Source organism: Peromyscus leucopus, chromosome 2 (assembly GCF_004664715.2).
Source record: "Peromyscus leucopus breed LL Stock chromosome 2, UCI_PerLeu_2.1, whole genome shotgun sequence".
NCBI lineage: Eukaryota > Metazoa > Chordata > Mammalia > Rodentia > Cricetidae > Peromyscus > Peromyscus leucopus.
Genome location: NC_051064.1, coordinates 112,314,116 through 112,332,105, shown reverse-complemented (window position 1 = coordinate 112,332,105; position 17,990 = coordinate 112,314,116). Strand labels below are relative to the sequence as shown.

General features: G+C 43.3%; 1 protein-coding gene across 7 annotated transcripts in view; it reads left to right on the top strand.

The window, feature by feature from the left end:
- The window catches only part of Osbpl9 (oxysterol binding protein like 9), a 145,308-nt gene that overhangs the window by 19,134 nt on the left and 108,184 nt on the right, over nt 1–17,990 (top strand). For all 7 annotated transcript variants that reach the window (XM_028888798.2, XM_028888835.2, XM_028888815.2 and 4 more), the window contains exon 2: nt 7,183–7,233. In XM_028888798.2, the coding sequence (XP_028744631.1) occupies nt 7,183–7,233 (51 nt within the window). The remainder of the gene's footprint in view (nt 1–7,182; nt 7,234–17,990) is intronic.

Below are 17,990 nucleotides of genomic sequence, written 5' to 3'. Positions count from 1 at the left end.
TATTGTCCTGCCCTGGGATTGATTGATGGTCTAGGTTCCAACACTGGCTCGGCACACACCCTCATGGGGATGAGCCAACTGCGGTCTCAGTGCTGAAGCGTTTTGACATTTGTTCACATCCTTTGTCCACACAATGTCCACTATTGTGGTGGTATTGTGTTCTCCAAAATATTGTGTACCTTAATAAATTTATCTGGGGTCAGAGAACAGACAGCCACTAGATACAAAGGCTAGAAAATGGTGGCACTCACACCTTTAATCCTAGCATTCCAGAGACAGAAATCCCTCTGGATCTCTGTGAGTTCAAGGCCACATTGGAAACAGCCAAGCATGGTGACACGCCTTTAATCCCAGAAAGCCAACCTTTAATCCCAGGGAGTGGTGGTAGAAAGCAAAAAGATATATAAGGCGTGAGGACCAGAAACTAGAAGCATTTGGCTGGTTAAGCATTTGGCTGGTTAAGCATGTGGCTGATTAAGCATTCAGGCTTTGGAGCAGCAGTTCAGCTGAGAGCTATTGGGATGAGGACACAGCAGCTTCCAGTCTGAGGAAACAAGACCAGCTGAAGAATTGGCAAGGTGAGATAACTGTGGCTTGTTCTGTCTCTCTGATCTACCAGCATTGACCCTGATAACTGGCCTCAGGTTTGATTTTATTAATAAGAACTTTTAAGATTCCTGCAACACACTATCATTTACTGAATGCCTTTTATTTTTACAGAAGGGTGGTTGGGTGCCAAATTAGGGGGAGAGATACAGGAATAAATCAGACACCTTGTCTCTTTAGAAAAAGTGACGAGGCATAGGAGTGCTATGCTCGGACACAGGTCAGAGACCTCAGCTCAGAAGTCCACTGTAGCTGTGAGAGATTAGCAGCAAGTCAGGTGAGACTCTTGTTTAAGACAAATGTTTTTTTTTTTTTTTTTTTTTTTTTTTTTTTTTACAGGTTTCTCTGTGTAGCTTTGCGCCTTTCCTGGAACTCACTTTGTAGTCCAGGCTGGCCTTGAACTCATAGAAATCCTCCTGCCTCTGCCTCCCGAGTGCGCCACCACCGACTGGCTGACAAATGTATTTTAAGCAAAGTAAAAATTAACATTCAAATAGAAGGTTAAGTATCTTTATATAACATGCTTGGGAGACATTCTTTGCTTTCTGAAAGGATAGCATGATTGGTTTAAATGGCAAGCTAATCCACCAGTGAATCTTAAATATGTTTGTGTAAAATTTTTCTAACACATTTACTTGTAAAGCAGTGTAACCCATATTTATATTTTAATTAAACAGGTTTTCATAGATAGCATGGTATACTGGCTTCAAGCCAGATTCTGTGAGTCAGTTAAGGCCTTCCCCACTTCTTTCTTTGCAGCGCTGGACCCAGGATCCAGGACCTCAAGCATGCTAAGCAAGCCATCCATCACTGGCTGCACCCCCTGTCGTCATATTTTTGAGTAGCTAATGTATGCTAAGTATATACTGAATTGATTTTTTTTTAAAGATTTATTTATTTATTATGTATACAGTGTTCTGCCTGCATGTATGCCTGCAGGCCAGAAGAGGGCACTAGACTTTACTACAGATGGTTGTGAGCCACCATGTGGTTGCCAGGAATTGAACTCAGGACCTCTGGAAGAGCAGTCAGTGTTCTTAACCTCTGAGCCATCTCTCCAGCCCCTGAATTGATTTTCTTAAAGCTTATAAAAATGGCCAGGTGGTGGTGGTGCACACCTTTAGTCCCAGCACTGAGGAGGCAGAGGCAAGTAGATCTCTGAGTAGTTACAATTAACATAAAAGTAAATAGATACTCCAGGGTTGAAGAGATGGCTCCACAATTAAGAACACTTTCTGCTTTTGCAGAGGACCCAACACCCACATGGTGGCTCACAACTTATGCAACTCCAGTTCCAGGGGTTCTGATGCCCTCTTCTGGCCTTCTCAGGCACTGCATGCATCTGTTGCATGTACATTCTTGCAGGCAAGACATCCATACAATAAGAAATAAATTAAAAAGTATAAAAAATAAGTAATTGCTTTGGCACTGTTTTGATTTCATGTTTATATAATATTATTATTAACATGTAATTGTTTTTATGTTATTTTATGTTATTCATAATGCAATTGAAAAAATTTGGTCAAAACACCAGAAAGTAGGGGTGAGGGAAGTGGCTGAGCAGAGGGAGGTGCTTCTCAAGCCTGATGACCCGAGTTTAGTCACTGGGGCTTACGTGGTAGAAGGGAGAGCATTGACTCCTGGAAGTTGACCTCTGACCACCGGCATGCCAGGTGCATGCCCCTCCCCCATAAATAAATGTAATAAAGAGGAAAAGCCACCTGGAATGCATGCTTGTAACCCCAGGACTGGGGAGTGAACGCAGAAGGATGAAGAATTCAGGGTTATCCTCAGCTACATAGCTAGTTTGAGACCAGCCTGGGCTACTCTGTCTTGACAAAAACAGCTCATAAAGTTATCAGAAAAAGAAAAAAAAAGTTTCTTCTGTTTTACCTGGGAGTGTTGAATAGCTTGAAGTGGGGATAAATAAGCATATTTCAAGTAAATTATGTATGTTGAATGAATAGGATACCTAAGAGAGGAGTCTGGGACCATGTATACATTTATTTAACATCTCCCAGGACCCAGATATTAATAAATTCTAGGAGATAGGTTGAAGGTAATAATAGTGAAATGATAATTAGGCTTCTCCTATGGGACAAGGAAAATGGTACAAACATGCATAACACAGCATAATAACCAGTGCCTCAGAAATAGCTGTCAGCTGAGGAGAGAGCATGTGCACAGGTACATACACAGGTGGGCATGATTTCTGTAGACTGGGCAAATTTGATGAGGCATGTTTGAAATAAAGCATATATAAGTAAAGGCAAGTTTGATGAACCAAATCAACAGCACATTAACAAGAGAAAGCATGTGTCCAAGTTTATCAGGGCGCCTGGAGCTACACGACATAGGAGACTCCAAGGAATCAGATGCCTGTGGCTTAGCATCCTTTCGCAGGGAGAGTAAAGTGAGGACCTAGTGACACTTGTATGGGAGAGTAAGTGTTTTGGGGGGTAGGAGGGCCCAAAGAACAGGCAGTGGCCTGAGACAAAGTTCCACTGGCTCTGGGTGTTTTTTTTTTTGTTTGTTTTTTTGTTTTTCGAGACAGGGTTTCTCTGTGTAGCTTTGCGCCTCTCCTGGGACTCACTTGGTAGTCCGGGCTGGCCTCGAACTCACAGAGATCCACCTGGCTCTGCCTCCCAAGTGCTGGGATTAAAGGCGTGTGCCACCACCGCCCGGCTGGCTCTGGGTGTTTTGATTTTCGGCTTCCTCCATGTTCTTCTGATTCCTAATCACCCTTGGTTAATGCAGTTTTAGTAAGGAAGTTACAGGCAATCCTGTTCCTCTTCAGTGGATCTGCTCCTTAGGAAAACCACTTGGAGACTCGAGAGACCTTTGGGCTGCTGCTTAGGTTTTAGGTGTTAAGGTGTCATATTTGGGAGTGTTTATTCTTGTTACCATTTATTAGGGTCAAAGTCTGGGTCCTGGAGCCCTGACAAGCTACATTCCAGTCCACCTGCCCTCAGTGGGCCAATTAAAGCAACAAATAATAGTGAGAAGCAGAGAAGGGTTTCTTCAGTGTGGCCGTGCTGGGACGAGGAAAAATGAAGAGGTCCAGTGACCCACTCATTCCAAGTCTATCGTCAGGGTCCAGACTCCAGGCTTAGATTTAAATAGAGGGCAGAGGTACGCATAACTGAGCAGTTTAGTCAAGGTGTGGTCCTGCCTGTCACTGACTCATCATTGGCTTCTGGTTCCTGGTCTGTCTTCCAAGAAGTTAGCATTGTGTGAAACCTCTCTGATAAATAAATCTCTCTGTGGACACCAGCATTCCTGGGAAATTCCAGTTCCTTAGGGTCCATGGCCTCAGCAGTCTGTTGACTGAAGGCACATGGGCCTTTCTTTAGAATACCTTGGCTCCTGCCTGCATAGTTAAATGCTGAAGTCTGATACAGTGTGCCACACCTGAGAATAGGGCCTGTTTCGTTCTAAAGAGCATCATTACAGGTTGTGTTTGCTGTACTTAAGGTAGGAGCAAGGAAGGGGCATAAGCCTTGCGCTAGCTCTACACAGGTGTCCTGCGTGATTTCCTTGTTAAGTACTTGGGACAACCATGTGATCTTAAGCCATGTCTTCATTTTATGAACAGGTAAACTACAAACAGGTGAACTCAGGTCTGAGAACAGAAGGGATCTGGTCAAGGCTGCACTGTTGGTACACTGGCAGAGCTGGATTTCAACACCACTGCCACAATATTTATCTCTGGATGGAGTGTGTGTGTGTGTGTGTGTGTGTGTGTGTGTGTCTAGAGATTGTAGGGGATTGAAATGATTTTGTATATTTAAAGACTAAATTTCACACAAATGGTATTTGTAGCCTTGGAGCCTAAATGGAGACTATTTTGAATATTTCTTAATTAACAAAAATTTTTGTTTATTGTCAGTGGTGTGTGTGTGTGTGTGTGTGTGTGTGTGTGTGTGTGTGTGTGTGTGTGTGTGTTGTATAGCAGATGTGCCAAGGCACAGGCAACCGTATGGAGGCCAGAAGACTACTTTCGGAAGTCAGTTCTCCCCTCCCACCAGGTTCCAGGTCAAGCGGTAGGCTTGTGTAGCGAGCAGTGTTACTCACTAAGCCATCTCGCCTGCCCTTGAGATGGAGAAATTCTATTTCATGTATATGCTTGCATGTATGTAAGTGTCTGATATGTGTACGGTGCCCACAGAGGTCAGGAGAGGATGTTCAGTCCCTAGAACTGGAGTTACAGGTGCTTGTGAGGTAACAAATGTCACTGTGTGGGTCCTGGGAACCGAACCCAGGTTCTCTGCTAGAGCAGCAAGTACTCTTAACCACAGAATCATTTCTCCACCCCCTATAGATGGCTTTTTAAGTAGAATACTGAAGTTCATCTAAAGTGATAAAACATAATCAGAGCATAGCAATTCAGAGCCCCTGTTGGGCAGCAGGTTTAATACATTGAGCTGAATGGTTCTTAGTATGCTCTTTTTTTTTTCTTTTCTTTTTTTTTTGGTTTTTTGAGACAGGGTTTTTCTGTGTAGCTTTATGCTTTTCCTGGAACTCACTTGGTAGCCCAGGCTGGCCTCGAACTCACAGAGATCCGCCTGGCTCTGCCTCCCGAGAGCTGGGATTAAAGGCGTGTGCCACCACCGCCCGGCTTAGTGTGCTCTTAAAATGACTTCCCTTCCTACTCCAGATGTAAGTTTTCAGACTCTTCTGGGAAAGAAAATATGTATTATTATTCTTTGAGATCAAAGAAAAATGAAAAATTTAATTATTATGACATGCCCTACAGCCTTTGATTGGAACACAGAGAGATCTAGGGAAGTTTTATTTCCCCACAGTATTATGAAGGGAAAGATTGTCTTTTAAAAATGGCTCATGACGGGAATGGTTATAATGTAGTCGTGGACTTCAGCTAGAATTCTCTGAGGCTAAGCAGGAATTGGCTTGTTAAGGAACCTGGAACGTGTGCAAACACTGCAGCAGGCAAGAGAACAGCCTGTAAAAAATCCCTAGGCATGAAGGTGATCGGCTGGTTCAGGGAGCTGGGAAGTCAGCCCTGGCCACAGAAATGATGGGGGCTTTTAGATCATCAGATGTTAGCAGGTTAGAGCTGCTTTACATATTTATATGTATTTTGAAACACTCTAAATTCAGTATGTAGCTCGAGCTGGCCTGGAGCTTGCTGTATAGATCAGCCTAGCTCAGACTTCAAAGCTGTCCTGCTGGTCTTGATAGCAGGATTTCGTGGGTACCTCCTGGGAGTGGTTCCAGATTATTGTGTTCTGGAAGAAAGAATCGAACTGGTGTGTTTGTGTGTGTGTGTGTGTGTGTGTGTGTGTGTGTAGGGGGACGGGTGTGTGTGTGTGTGTGTGTGTGTGTGTGTGTGTGTGTCTCGGCATGTAGTTACAGCAAAGGAGATGCTTACTGAGAAAGGAGCCGCAGAAGGGGTGGGCTGGATCAAACTGCTCTACGCGCCTTCACCCACGGAGCCAGCATGCATTCACTCCTGCTGCCCAGGCCCCAACTCTCTCCTTTGCAGCCCCTCAGAGTTGCTCTCTGGGATTTGTGACACTTTGTGCTCGCTTTGCTCTGTGTTACGACTGTTGTTGATGTGTTAGCCTTTTCTTCCCCCACGTGTTAGAGGAGTCTGTCAGTTGTTTCCTGGAATGCTCCATATTCTGACTCTCTGGAGCAGCTCCTTAGCTAATTGCTTCCAGTTGTCTCTTTTGGTGTTTGTAATTCATAATCCGAACGGTAGCAACATCACTGGCCTGTCTGGCCCTGCGTCTTGTGGTTTAAAAACTGCTTTATGATGTGGACGGCTCCAGGATAGGATGCCACCTTTCACCCTTTTTAGCTTACTTTGCATTCTAGTCTCCTGGGTTGTTTGTAACCTAATTAATGTTTTCGCATCCTGCCTTTATTTTGGAGAGAAGATAAGTATAGGTCCATAAAAGGGTTATTAAATGATTAAGGGATGCTTTTCTTAGCAATGTTTTCATTAACTGTGTATTATTAGTAAAGAACTCTTTGATCGTGCTTAGTAGTAAGGATATTTACCCCCTAAAATGTATGTCTCTGTTCTTGTATTTATTTGTAAATAGAATAAAAGCAGGCTGTCTTGAGTACATCCATAATCACTTCTGAACATGAGTTCCCGTGGCTTAGAAATATGAAGGTTATAGGGTATCCGTGCCTTCAGATGGACCAATTACAGAGTCGCATAGAATCAGCCTGTTTTGATTTTTTTCTCATATAGGTGGGATATTGAAAATCAGTCACTAACTTTGCACTTTGATGAGTGTCGACAGAACAGAAAAGGAACCCTAGACGAGAACTGGCATCTGGGATTCGTGGACAAACTTGAACACTGCCTCTAAAGTGCACTCTTTTCTTGCCTTGGTCAGCTGGCCTGATTTGCATAAACTAAAGATCATTTTCATTGAAAAGCTGGTCATTCCCCTGCAAAAAGTTTCTTTTGGGGCAGGTGATGGGCAGAAGGAATGGTCAGTTCTTATAAATTTTAGTTGATTTTTAGCTCCTGGATGACTAAAAACAGTTGTCTGTAACCTTTTATTTACTGAGTGTTTTTTTTTTTTTTTCTTTTAGTCCAAGGACAAAATGATGAGAGGCTCCCGAAGAGGATGCGTTAGACTCAGGGTGAGTATTCCTTCATTTTATGAAGACTAATTTCAACAGAAAAGATATGTTTTGATGGCATCATGGAGCCTGGATTTAACTGAATTTCCTTACTTAGCCATTGGGCCAGATAACCAAGTCTCAGGGAAGAAAATTGGGTTTCTCCAAGTAACTTCTAGAAGTTTTAGGACCAGGACAAGACTCAGTTATTTTGATCCATGCTTTAATCCATGACTTAAATCATCTCCTGGCTTTTCTTTAAAACCTCATTTTACTGACAAGGGACAAATATAGAATTATACTATTGGTGTCAACAGCAAAAACAACCCTCATTAGCTGCTCTGGGTTTTTTTTTGTTTTTGTTTTGTTTTTTCAGTGCTGTTTAGTAATGTATGTATAGCAGTGCTGGGCAGTAGAAAGGTATTTTGAACTATATATATATATATATATATATATATATATATATATATATATAAAACTTAAAAATTGGTTGTAGTCCAACATCCACCCCATCTGTGATAGGCTGGAGCATGTGTATGTGTGTGTGTTTGTTTGTGTGTGATCAGTCCTGTGGACCCAGGGCTACAGGATCTCCATGACACAAGGCAGCAATGGGGTATCCAGGAAGAGTCCTAGTGACGGCCCAGCGTCGATGGTGCAGCAGAGACCAGGGGCCTCAAATCAGACCAGCAATTCAGTGATGAACACCTGCATGTAAAAATATATGGATAAAGAAGTTTACTGCATGACTCACTATATCACACTGCAGCTTCCATGCATAAAGATTTTTTTTTTGGGACAGGGTTTTTTTGTATAGCCCTGGCTGTCCTGGAACTCACTCTGTAGACCAGGCCAGCCTCAAACTCAGAGAAAAGTAACTTAGGCTGGTTTTTTTTTTTTTTTTTAAAGATATATTTATTTATTTATGTATACAGCATATGTGACTGCAGGCCAGAAGAGGGCACCAGATCTCATTACAGGTGGTTGTGAGCCACCATGTGGGTGCTGGGAATTGAACTCAGGACCTCTGGAAGAGCAGCCAGTGCTCTTAACCTCTGAGCCATCTCTCCAGTCCCCAAGCTGTTTTTTTTTTTTTTTAAATGTTTTATTTTGGTCTTCTTTCTTGTTGTTTTGAAACAGCATCTCACTGTTGCAGGCTGGTCTTGAATTCATGGTGATCCCCCTGTCGCAGCTTCCCCAGTATTGGGGCTGCAGCATGACCAATCACACCTGCCTTCTGCTTCTATATTTTTAAATTTTCCTGCGATTCCTCTTGTCGTGGTCAGATTGCTTTCCTGAGTACTTGGTATTGATCACAGTTTCCACTGCCTCTGGTTTTAACTGCTTTTTTGGCTTGAGATAGGCCTGTGGAGAGGCTTGGCAGGGCTGTGTTGAGACAGCAGATCAGCAGATTGTATTTGGGGTTAGGCCACTGTCTTGTTGTTACTGTTAATGTGCTGGCTTAGTTCTTGGCTTTGGTTTCTAAATATAGTTGAATTCTTAACCCTTGTGCCTAGCACTCAGGTTAAGAGAGAGAACTTTGCCAGCTGCCCGAAAGCTTGGTATGTGTCCCAGTCCGATTATGCCTCCTGCCTCCTAACTAATCACCCTCTGCGTTGCTTTGTAATTTTACAGTGTGACATCCCTAAATTTTATAGTTTTTTAATTGAAAATTGTAGATGTGTTACTGTGTTTCCCAGGCTGGTCTCCAATTCCTGAGCTCAGGTGATCCTTCTGTCTCTGCCTTTCGTGCTGGAATTACAGTGTGCCAATACCCAGCAGTTTTGTAGTTTTGATTGCTTATTTTAAAACTGCCTTTTGTTCACAATTTACCCACTGAAGCATCCTACCCCTAGACCTGTGGGATTTGCATAGTGTGTATTTTACTGATACCACTCTGCTGCAGCCTGGCACCTTCCCTCTCCTCTGTTCTGCTCTGATTGGTAGCCGCACCCAGAGAGAGACTGACTCAGACTCACATTTGATCCTGCTGACAAGACTCTAGGTGGTGTGTTCTTATAGCAGGAGACACGTGTCCAGTTCTTGTTCCTTATTGATAATATCGGGTGATAATGGCTGGTGAGTACTTATACTCATTAACTCACACGAAGTTGGCAAGATGGAGATAGTCTATATTTATGTTAATCTTGTGAGGCTTAATTTTATGAGGGCTTCCTTTCCCTCTGTGATCTGTTTACCTAACAGTGCGGTTCAAATAGGCAGGATAACTGCTTCATTATTTCCTTTCACTTGCCCGGTTTTTAAGATAATGACTTTGTTTCAGCCCACAACCATTTATATATTTTAAAAAATGGAAACAAGGACATAAGTAAATATTTGTGCACCATTTGTTCGTAACAGTATTAGTCAAAATAGCCCCAAAGCTAAATATTTCAAGTGCCTATACATAGAAAACTGAATAAAGTATTATATATATATCATATACAAATATACACAGAAGCACAGTAGAATACTGTGACGGGTTATCTCGGTCATCAACTTGATGAGGTCTAGAATCACCAGGAAGGTGGGCTTCTGGGCATGCCTGTCAGGGATTATTCTGATTAAGTTAATTTGAGATGGGAAGCCCTACCCACTGTGGGTGGCACCATTCCCTGGGCTGGGATCCTGGACTGTATAGATTAAGAAAGGGAGCTGAAGTAGACCCTGTATCTCTTGCATTGCTTTTGACCCAGGGTATTTTACCACAGCAATTGGAGCAGAAACTAAGACAATATACCATTTAGCCTTAGGAAAAGAAAGGAATATTTCACATAAGCTGACATGATGGACCTTGAGGGTGGTATGCTAAGTGAAATAAGATAGCTGCAAAACATGAATATTGTGAGTCCTGTTAGATATGAAGAGTCATCAAATTCATACAAACTGGAATAAGATGGTGGTTTCTAGCCTAGGCATGGGAAACAGGTTGTTATTTGGTGGGTGTGGAGTTGTTTGAGTTTAGAAATGGAGTTTCTGGCCAGGCGGTGATGGTGCACACCTTTAATCCCAGCACTCTGGAGGCAGAGGCAAGTGGCCAGCCTGGTCTACAGAGAGAGTTCCAGGACAGCCAGGGCTACACAATCAAACCCTGTCTTGAAAAATGGAAAAAAACAAAAACCCAAAACAACTTATGTGGCCTACCATGAGAGAGAGCTCACCCCTGAGGCTGGGTACCCCAGAGACCTATGATAGAACTAAACCTGACTGCCAGAGAGAGAGAGAGAGAGAGAGAGAGAGAGAGAGAGAGAGAGAGAAGGTAGTCTCTGGAGATGGATAAATGTCCTTAGTGCTGTAGACTTGATACGTTTTACCACCATACACAAAAACACACATTGTGACCTCCAACTCACAGAGATCTACCTGCCTCTGCCTCACTTGGATTTTCTGCTAAGATTCAGAAGGCTGAAGTGAAGAAGTTGACTGGGATGAGTCCTTATCTGGAGGCTCTAAGAATCTTCTAGGCTGTTGGTCAGATTTAGTTGTTTGTAGTTAAACCTACAAGGTCTCTTTGTTGCCGTCACTTGTGGCCCTTTGGGGGCTGTGCTTACCTGCCTGCCACGGCTCCTTTTCAGGAGTCAACAGTCCACATTGGCCCTGGTGGTGTGAGTCCTCTGACTCCCCATTCTGCTGCCAGCTGCAGAAAGAGCTGTCTTTAGAAGGCTCATGCAGTTAGGTCAGGTCAGATAGTCTTTTTGATGTTTCATGTAACATAGACTTTGCAGTGATCTTATTGCACCCATAGTCCCAGAAAAGGAGATTGTCCAAGAACAGGAATCTAAGAATCCTGCCTGCTGCATAGCAGGACAGAGAAGAACCTACAGAAACCTGCATCCAAATCTCATTTTGGCCTTTGTTTGGTTGACTGAAAGAGGGAAGCTATAGGCTTGAATTTGAGTTTTCTTTCTTTTTTTTTTTTTTATGATTTGTTTATTTATTATGTATACAGTGTTTTGTCTGCATGTATGCCTGCAGGCCAGAAGAGGGCACCAGATCTCATTACAGATGGTTGTGAGCCACCATGTGGTTGCTGGGAATTGAACTCAGGACCTCTGGAAGAGTAGCTAGTGCTCTTAACCTCTGAGCCATCTCTCCAGCCCTGAATTTGAGTTTTCTTTAAGTGGGAATTATAACACATTTTTAGCAGAATTTTGTGAGAATTAGGTACATGGTGTAGTGGATAGCCATTCCAGCTTGGATCTGGAAGTTCCAACCCCCATTGAGACTCTGGCAACTGTCATGCCTATGAGGCGGGGCCAGGGGAGGCGCCTGGAGACCCGAGACCTGGATGGGTGAGCACGCTCTCTTGGTTCCTGGACCCTGGACGCTGGAGGTAGACAGAGCAGAGTTCTCCAGAGAACACCACCGGACTGTGCACGCCTTTCCCAGACCCTGTAAACTATCCCTTCACTTGTAAGTTACTTCACAAAATAAACCTCCCTTTTAACTACGTGGAGTGGCCTTAATAATTTCACCAATAACGTGGCACATTGATGGGGGAGGGTAATAAAATATTTATGACAGTGCTGGAATGCAGTTCAGTTGGTAGTGCTTCCTAGCATGCACAAGGCCCTGGGTTCAATCCTCAGCACTGCATAAAAGCAGGCATGGGCAGTGCATGCCTCTGATCCCAGCACTGTAACTCGTGTCACATAGTGAGTGTAAGGCCTGTCTCAGTTAGAGCTTCTATTGCTGCAGTGAAACACCAGGACCAAAGAGCAAGTTGGGGATGGAAAGGTTTATTTGGCCTATACTTCCATATTATAGTTCATCACTGAAGGAAGCCAGGACAGAAACTCAAACAGGGCAGGGATCTGGAGGCAGGAGCTGACACAGAGGCCCTGGAGGGGTGAAGAAGCACCAGAGAAGCAGTTACTTCAGGAGTCAAATATTGGGGTAAAAACCTGATAGATCCAAACAGCGACAGAGGAATGATCAGCTGACCCTGCCTTCCCACATTTCCAAATCGAAAAGGCCCACAAATCTGTCTAAGCCCCTCCCTGTTCCTTCCTGTGTCTCTCTATTCTAATCTGGGTCCCAAAAACTCCATGGTTAATTCTGTTCAGCTGAGTGTTGACTCCACCCTCTGATTCAAGGTTTAACTTTATTGGCAGTCTCAGGAGTGTCAGAGTGCCATCGAAATATCCCACAACAGAGGAGTGCTGCTTACTGACTTGCTCCACATGGCTGGCTCAGTCAGCTTTCTTATAGAACCCAAGACTACGAGCCCAGGGATGGCCCCACCCACAATGGGCTGGGTCCTCCCCCATCAATCACTAGTTAAGAAAATGCTCTTCAGGCTTGCCCACAGCCTAATCTGGTGAAGGCCATTTTCTCATTCGAGGTTTCCTCCTCTCAGATGATTATAGTTTGTGTTAAGCTGACATAAATCTAGCCAGCACAAGGCCAGAGTGGGCTACATGAGATCCTACCCCAAAAAGAAGATTTTCCTTTTGCTTCCTGTGTGAGAAACATCTGGGCGTTTTTTTTTTTTTTTTTTTTTTTTTTTTTTTTTTTTTTTTTTTTTTTTTAAATATAGGTTTCCAGGAGCCCCCTTCTACACACCTTACTTTAGAGTGAGGTTCTAGAATCTAGTTTTAGATTCTCTGGTTGATTGTGCTATGCAGACAAGTTGGGATCACTGTAGAAAATCTCCATGATCTATGCAGGATCCCAGGTAGCTAGCCCACATCTTACTGCCTCAGACATGCAGATCTAGTTCAGACACTTGCAAGGTGTCAAGGTTAGCAATTGTATTTTCTGGAGCTAGAGATTGAGTTCAATGCTTGGTAATGCTCTGAAAGCACTCCACTACTGAACCACATCTCCAGGCACTTCTGAGACTAAGTTGACTTTTAGTAATTTATCAAGGCCACACATTGATAGGGAATCTTCTGTTCCCATTCCCAAGCTGCCTTGAATCCTCAGTAGTTTAGGGTTCCATTTATTATTATTATTTTTAGGCAGGGTCTCTAGCTCAAGCTGGCCTTGAATTCCCTATAAGACCTTAAAGACCCTATAAGACCTGATCCTCCCAAGTCTACCTCCTAGATGCAGGAATTGCAGGCATGGCCTACTCTACCTGACCTAGGAAGTACTGGGAGATTGAACCCAGGGCCCTGTTACATTCTAGACAACCATTCTACCAGCTGAACAGTTTCCCCAGCCCCGGGTTCCTCCAGACTAGAAGAACTAATGCAGACATGCCACATTGTTGCAAAGCAGCAGAAAATCAGAGAGAAAATAGGGAAGTGAAAAACACCCACCTACTCCCTCACCCTCCCTCGCTCCCTCCCTCGCTCCCCCCTCCCCCTCCCCTCTCTCAGACAGAGACTTGCTTTGTAGATAGGCCTGGTAGGTCTGGAATTTACTGTGTAGTCTTGGCAAACTTATGGCAATCCTGCCACTGTCTCCCAAGTGCTGTGATTATAGGTTTGAACCAGTATACCTGTCAGCAAAATTTTGACTTTGTTGGTTACAAAGTATGTACCACTAGATGGCACCCGTGACCTGAGGAAATAGTGATGGTTGGTGCTTGGGTCTGATAAACTCCCATGTTTTATCCGAGAGCGAAATATAAACATTTTCAGGAAATATCTGCAAAATGGGTAAGTAACAACATTAAAGAGATGTGTGAGGTAGAGACAAGAGCATGGCATCTGTGGAATGGGAGTTAAAAATGAATTCTGCCTTTTAACTAGCTTTATTATTTGAGCCAACTCTTCCCATTCATTTTTGAGCTCTTAAAACAAAACAAAACAAAACATTGGCTGGAGAGATGGCTCAGTGGTTAAGAGCACTGGCTGCTCTTCCAGAGGACTCAAGTTCAAGTCTCAGCACCCTCTTGACAGTTGAAAACTCTCTAACTCCAGTTCCAGGAGTTCCAACACCCTTACACAGGCATACATGCAGGCAAAGCATCAATGCATATAAAATATAAATAAATAAATTATTTTTAAAAAGCAACAAAACAAGACTGGGCATTATACTATTCACTCACAGGATTGTCAGCATCAAATTTGTTAATGTATTTGGAAAGTAGTACAGATTGAACCTACTGCCTTAAAGATCCTAGATAAGCAATCCACCATTGAGTGGTATTCCCAGCCCCCTTTTAACTTAAGACCAGAGTTTATTGATGCCCAGGCTGGCCTTGAACTTGTGATTCTCTGCCTCAGCCCCTCAAGTAGCTGAGATCATCGGTCTCAGGCATTATTGATGCAGATGAATCTCTGATTCTGATGTCCTGAAGAGACTTGGGTGAGATGAATTATAAGTCAACAAAGGTTTAATGTTAAATAAAAGTACTTTGAAAACCATTGATCTGCTTATGACTTAAAAGTAACCCAGTACAGTGAAGAGTACAGATATCCCCAATATGGAATGTTTGGGGCCAGAAAATGTTTCTCTTTTGAACTTTGGGATATTTGCATGTACATAATGATCTATTTTGGGGCTGGGACCAAAGTCTAAATGTGAAATTCAATTATGTTTCACATACACCTTACACATATAACCTGCAGGTGATTTTATACAGTATTTTTTTGTGTCTTAGTACTTGAAATCAGGTGTAGAATTTTCTGATTGTGTTGCCTGGTTGGCCCTCAGAAAAATTTGAATTTTATAGTGCTTTAGATTTCAGATTTTCTTTTTTAGCTCAGGATACTCAACTTGTATGACATGTATCTGTCATGTGTAGGGTATAAGCGGATTGAGTCCCCATGGAGACATCATCTGTTCTCTTTTCTTTTAGCTCATGATGAGAGATCAGCAGCATACCACATTAGATTATTAATACCTTCAGCACTGATGGATGCTAATGCTTTATTTTAGCCCTGTGACATTTTTCTGTATTTCTGGTATTGGGCTGCATCTAACAGTAAGTGAAATCCAGAGCAGATGTGGGGAGGTAATTTAGATTAATGTATAAACTTAAAAATGTCCTTCTCTAGCCTGCAAGCCTGTATCCCACAAGATATCACTGTCTTGTCATTTCACGATGAAAAATTACTCTGTTGATTTAGGGCTCGCTTGTTAATGTAGTAGCCTTCTGCTAGCTCTGTCTGTTCCCTGTGAATTTGACATTGAAAATGTCCTGGAATTCCTGACCCTCCTGCCTCTACCTCAAGTGCTGGGATGATATGCATTTGCCTCCACACCCAGATCAAAATAAACTTTATGCGCGGGCACGCGCACACACACACACACACACACACACACACACACACACATTTTATCTATATATATATATAGATACCAGATATCTATACATACATACATACACACACACATACACACACACTTTATCTATATTCATATATAGATACCAGATATCTATACATACACACATACATACACACATACACACACACACTCATATATGGTATCACTATATAGCCCTCGCTGTCCTGGAGCTCACTACGTAGACCAGGCTAGCTTGGAACTCAGAGCTCTGCCTGCCTCTACCTCCTGAGTACTGGGATGTAGCACAAATTGTTAGAAGGTCTTATTAATAAAAACAAACCCGGAGCCAGGATTGGGGTGAATGCTGGAAGATCAGAGAAGCAGAACAAGCCATAGCTACCTCACCTTGCCAGTTTCTCAGCTGATCCTATTTCCTCAGACTGAAAAACTCTGTGTCCTCATCCAGAATGAATCTCAGCTGAACTGCTTCTTGAAAGCCTAAAGCTTAACCAGCCAAATGCTTCTAGTTTCTGGTCCTCACGCCTTATATACCTTTCTGCTTTCTGCCATCACTCCCTGGGATTAAAGGCATGAGTCACCATGACTGACTGTTTCCAATGTGGCCTTGAACTCACAGAGATCCAGACAGATTTCTGCCTCTGGAATGCTAGGATTAAAGGCTTGAGTGCCACCATTTTCTAGCCTCTGTATCTAGTGGCTGTTCTGTTTTCTGACCCCAGATAAGTTTTTTTAGGGTGCACAATATATTGGGGAACACAGTACCACCACACTGGGATAAAGACGTGTGCTATCAGACCTGGCCAAAATGAGCATTCCTAAACCTCATAAAGAATGCACTGGGTGGTGGTGGCACACACCTTTAGTCCCAGCACTTGGGAGGCAGAGCCAGGCGGATCTCTGTGAGTTTGAGGCCAGCCTGTTCTACAGAGTGAGATCCAGGACAGGCACCAAAAGCTACACAGAGAAACCCTGTCTCGAAAAACAAAAAAAGAATGTTTGTTAAAAGGCTGTTGTGTACTTAATAATAAAGCAGTATGTGAGTTCTTTCTTTTTCATATGTGTATGTGGTATGCATGCATGTCCTCACATGTGTGCATCTATGTGTGGAAGCCTGAGGTTGACACTGAGTCTTCCTCAATCGTTCTCCACCTTATTAAGGCAGGGTTGCTCAAGTGAACTCTGAGCTTGCCATGCTAGCCAGCTTACTTCAGGAATCCCGTCTCTGCCTTCAGATGCTGGGTTTATAGGCAGAAGAGCATTCATGTGGGTTCAGGGGACCCAAGCAAAAGCTTCAGGGCTCTTACAGAAGCTTTCACAGTGAGCACTTTAACTACCGGGTAATCGCCTAGCCTCATAGTCTTCGTACAGTCAGCAGCAAGATAGGGTCCTGTGTTTGCTGCTGCTTCGCTGTTATACCCTGCAGGTCCTAGAAAGTCAGACAGAGAAAGCAGAAGATAAACTATACCAGTGGGCCTGGCACATGTCGTACTATGAGAATAAGGAACAAAGAAGAAAAGTTCAGAATGGGAAAGTAAGGCACTCATAATTGTAGACTGATTATGTCTGTAAAATCCACAAGAACCTGCAGAAGCTCTGGTGGGATGGCTCAGTGGGTAAAGATGCTTGCTGCCAGATGACCCGAGTTCTATTGCAGAGACGAACATGGCGGAAGGAGAGGACCAACTTCCATAAGGTGCCCTCTGACCTCCGCATGTGTGCCATGACACATAAGCACAGCCCCTGCTGAGAAATGAGTGAGTGCGGGACAGCTGCAGGAAGCGTCTTTGTATAACTAGCCTTGAGCAAAAACTTGGGATGTTGAGGGCCTGGAGTGGTGGCTCAGTGGTTAAGAGTGCACACTGTTCTTTCAGAGACCTGGGTTCAACTCCTAGCACTCAATTCAGGTGACCCACAACTGCCTGTAACTCCAGCTTCGGGGTATCTAACCCCTTCTGGACGACCTGAATGACAGCCAAATTATTACCACAATCAAAGAGGAAAAGGTAACCTATGGACAAGAGGAAAAATAGGAGGAATATGTTAGTCAAAGGATTAATATCTAAAGAAGAATGGAGACCTACAAATTAAGAACAACCAAAACCCCCCCCCCAAAAAAAACCCTAAAGACTGCATGAAGTCAGTAAGCAAGCAAACAAAATACTTAAAAATGAAATGTATATTCAACTCATATAAAAGGAAATAGGAGGGAAAATAGGTGTGTTCTCAGCATGGATAGTATATATAGATTCTCAGTGTGGAAAGTTGTGTGTGTGTGTTCAGCTTCAGTAAACAAATGATGAATATGAAAAAAAGTGTGCAGGGCAATGGTTGCAGACTCCTTTAATCCAGCACTTGGAGGCAGAGGCAGGTGAATCTCCACGAGTTAGAGGTCAGCCTGGTCTACAGAGTGAGTTCCAGGACAGCCAGGGCAGAGGAATCCTGTCTCCAAAACACCAACCCCCCCCTACACACAAAAAAAAGTTGCTTAGTATATTACTGGAGCCTAAAACCATGTCTGAAAACCTCAGTACTCGTTGAAACAGTGAATGAATGAATGATGCTATGGCAGGCCC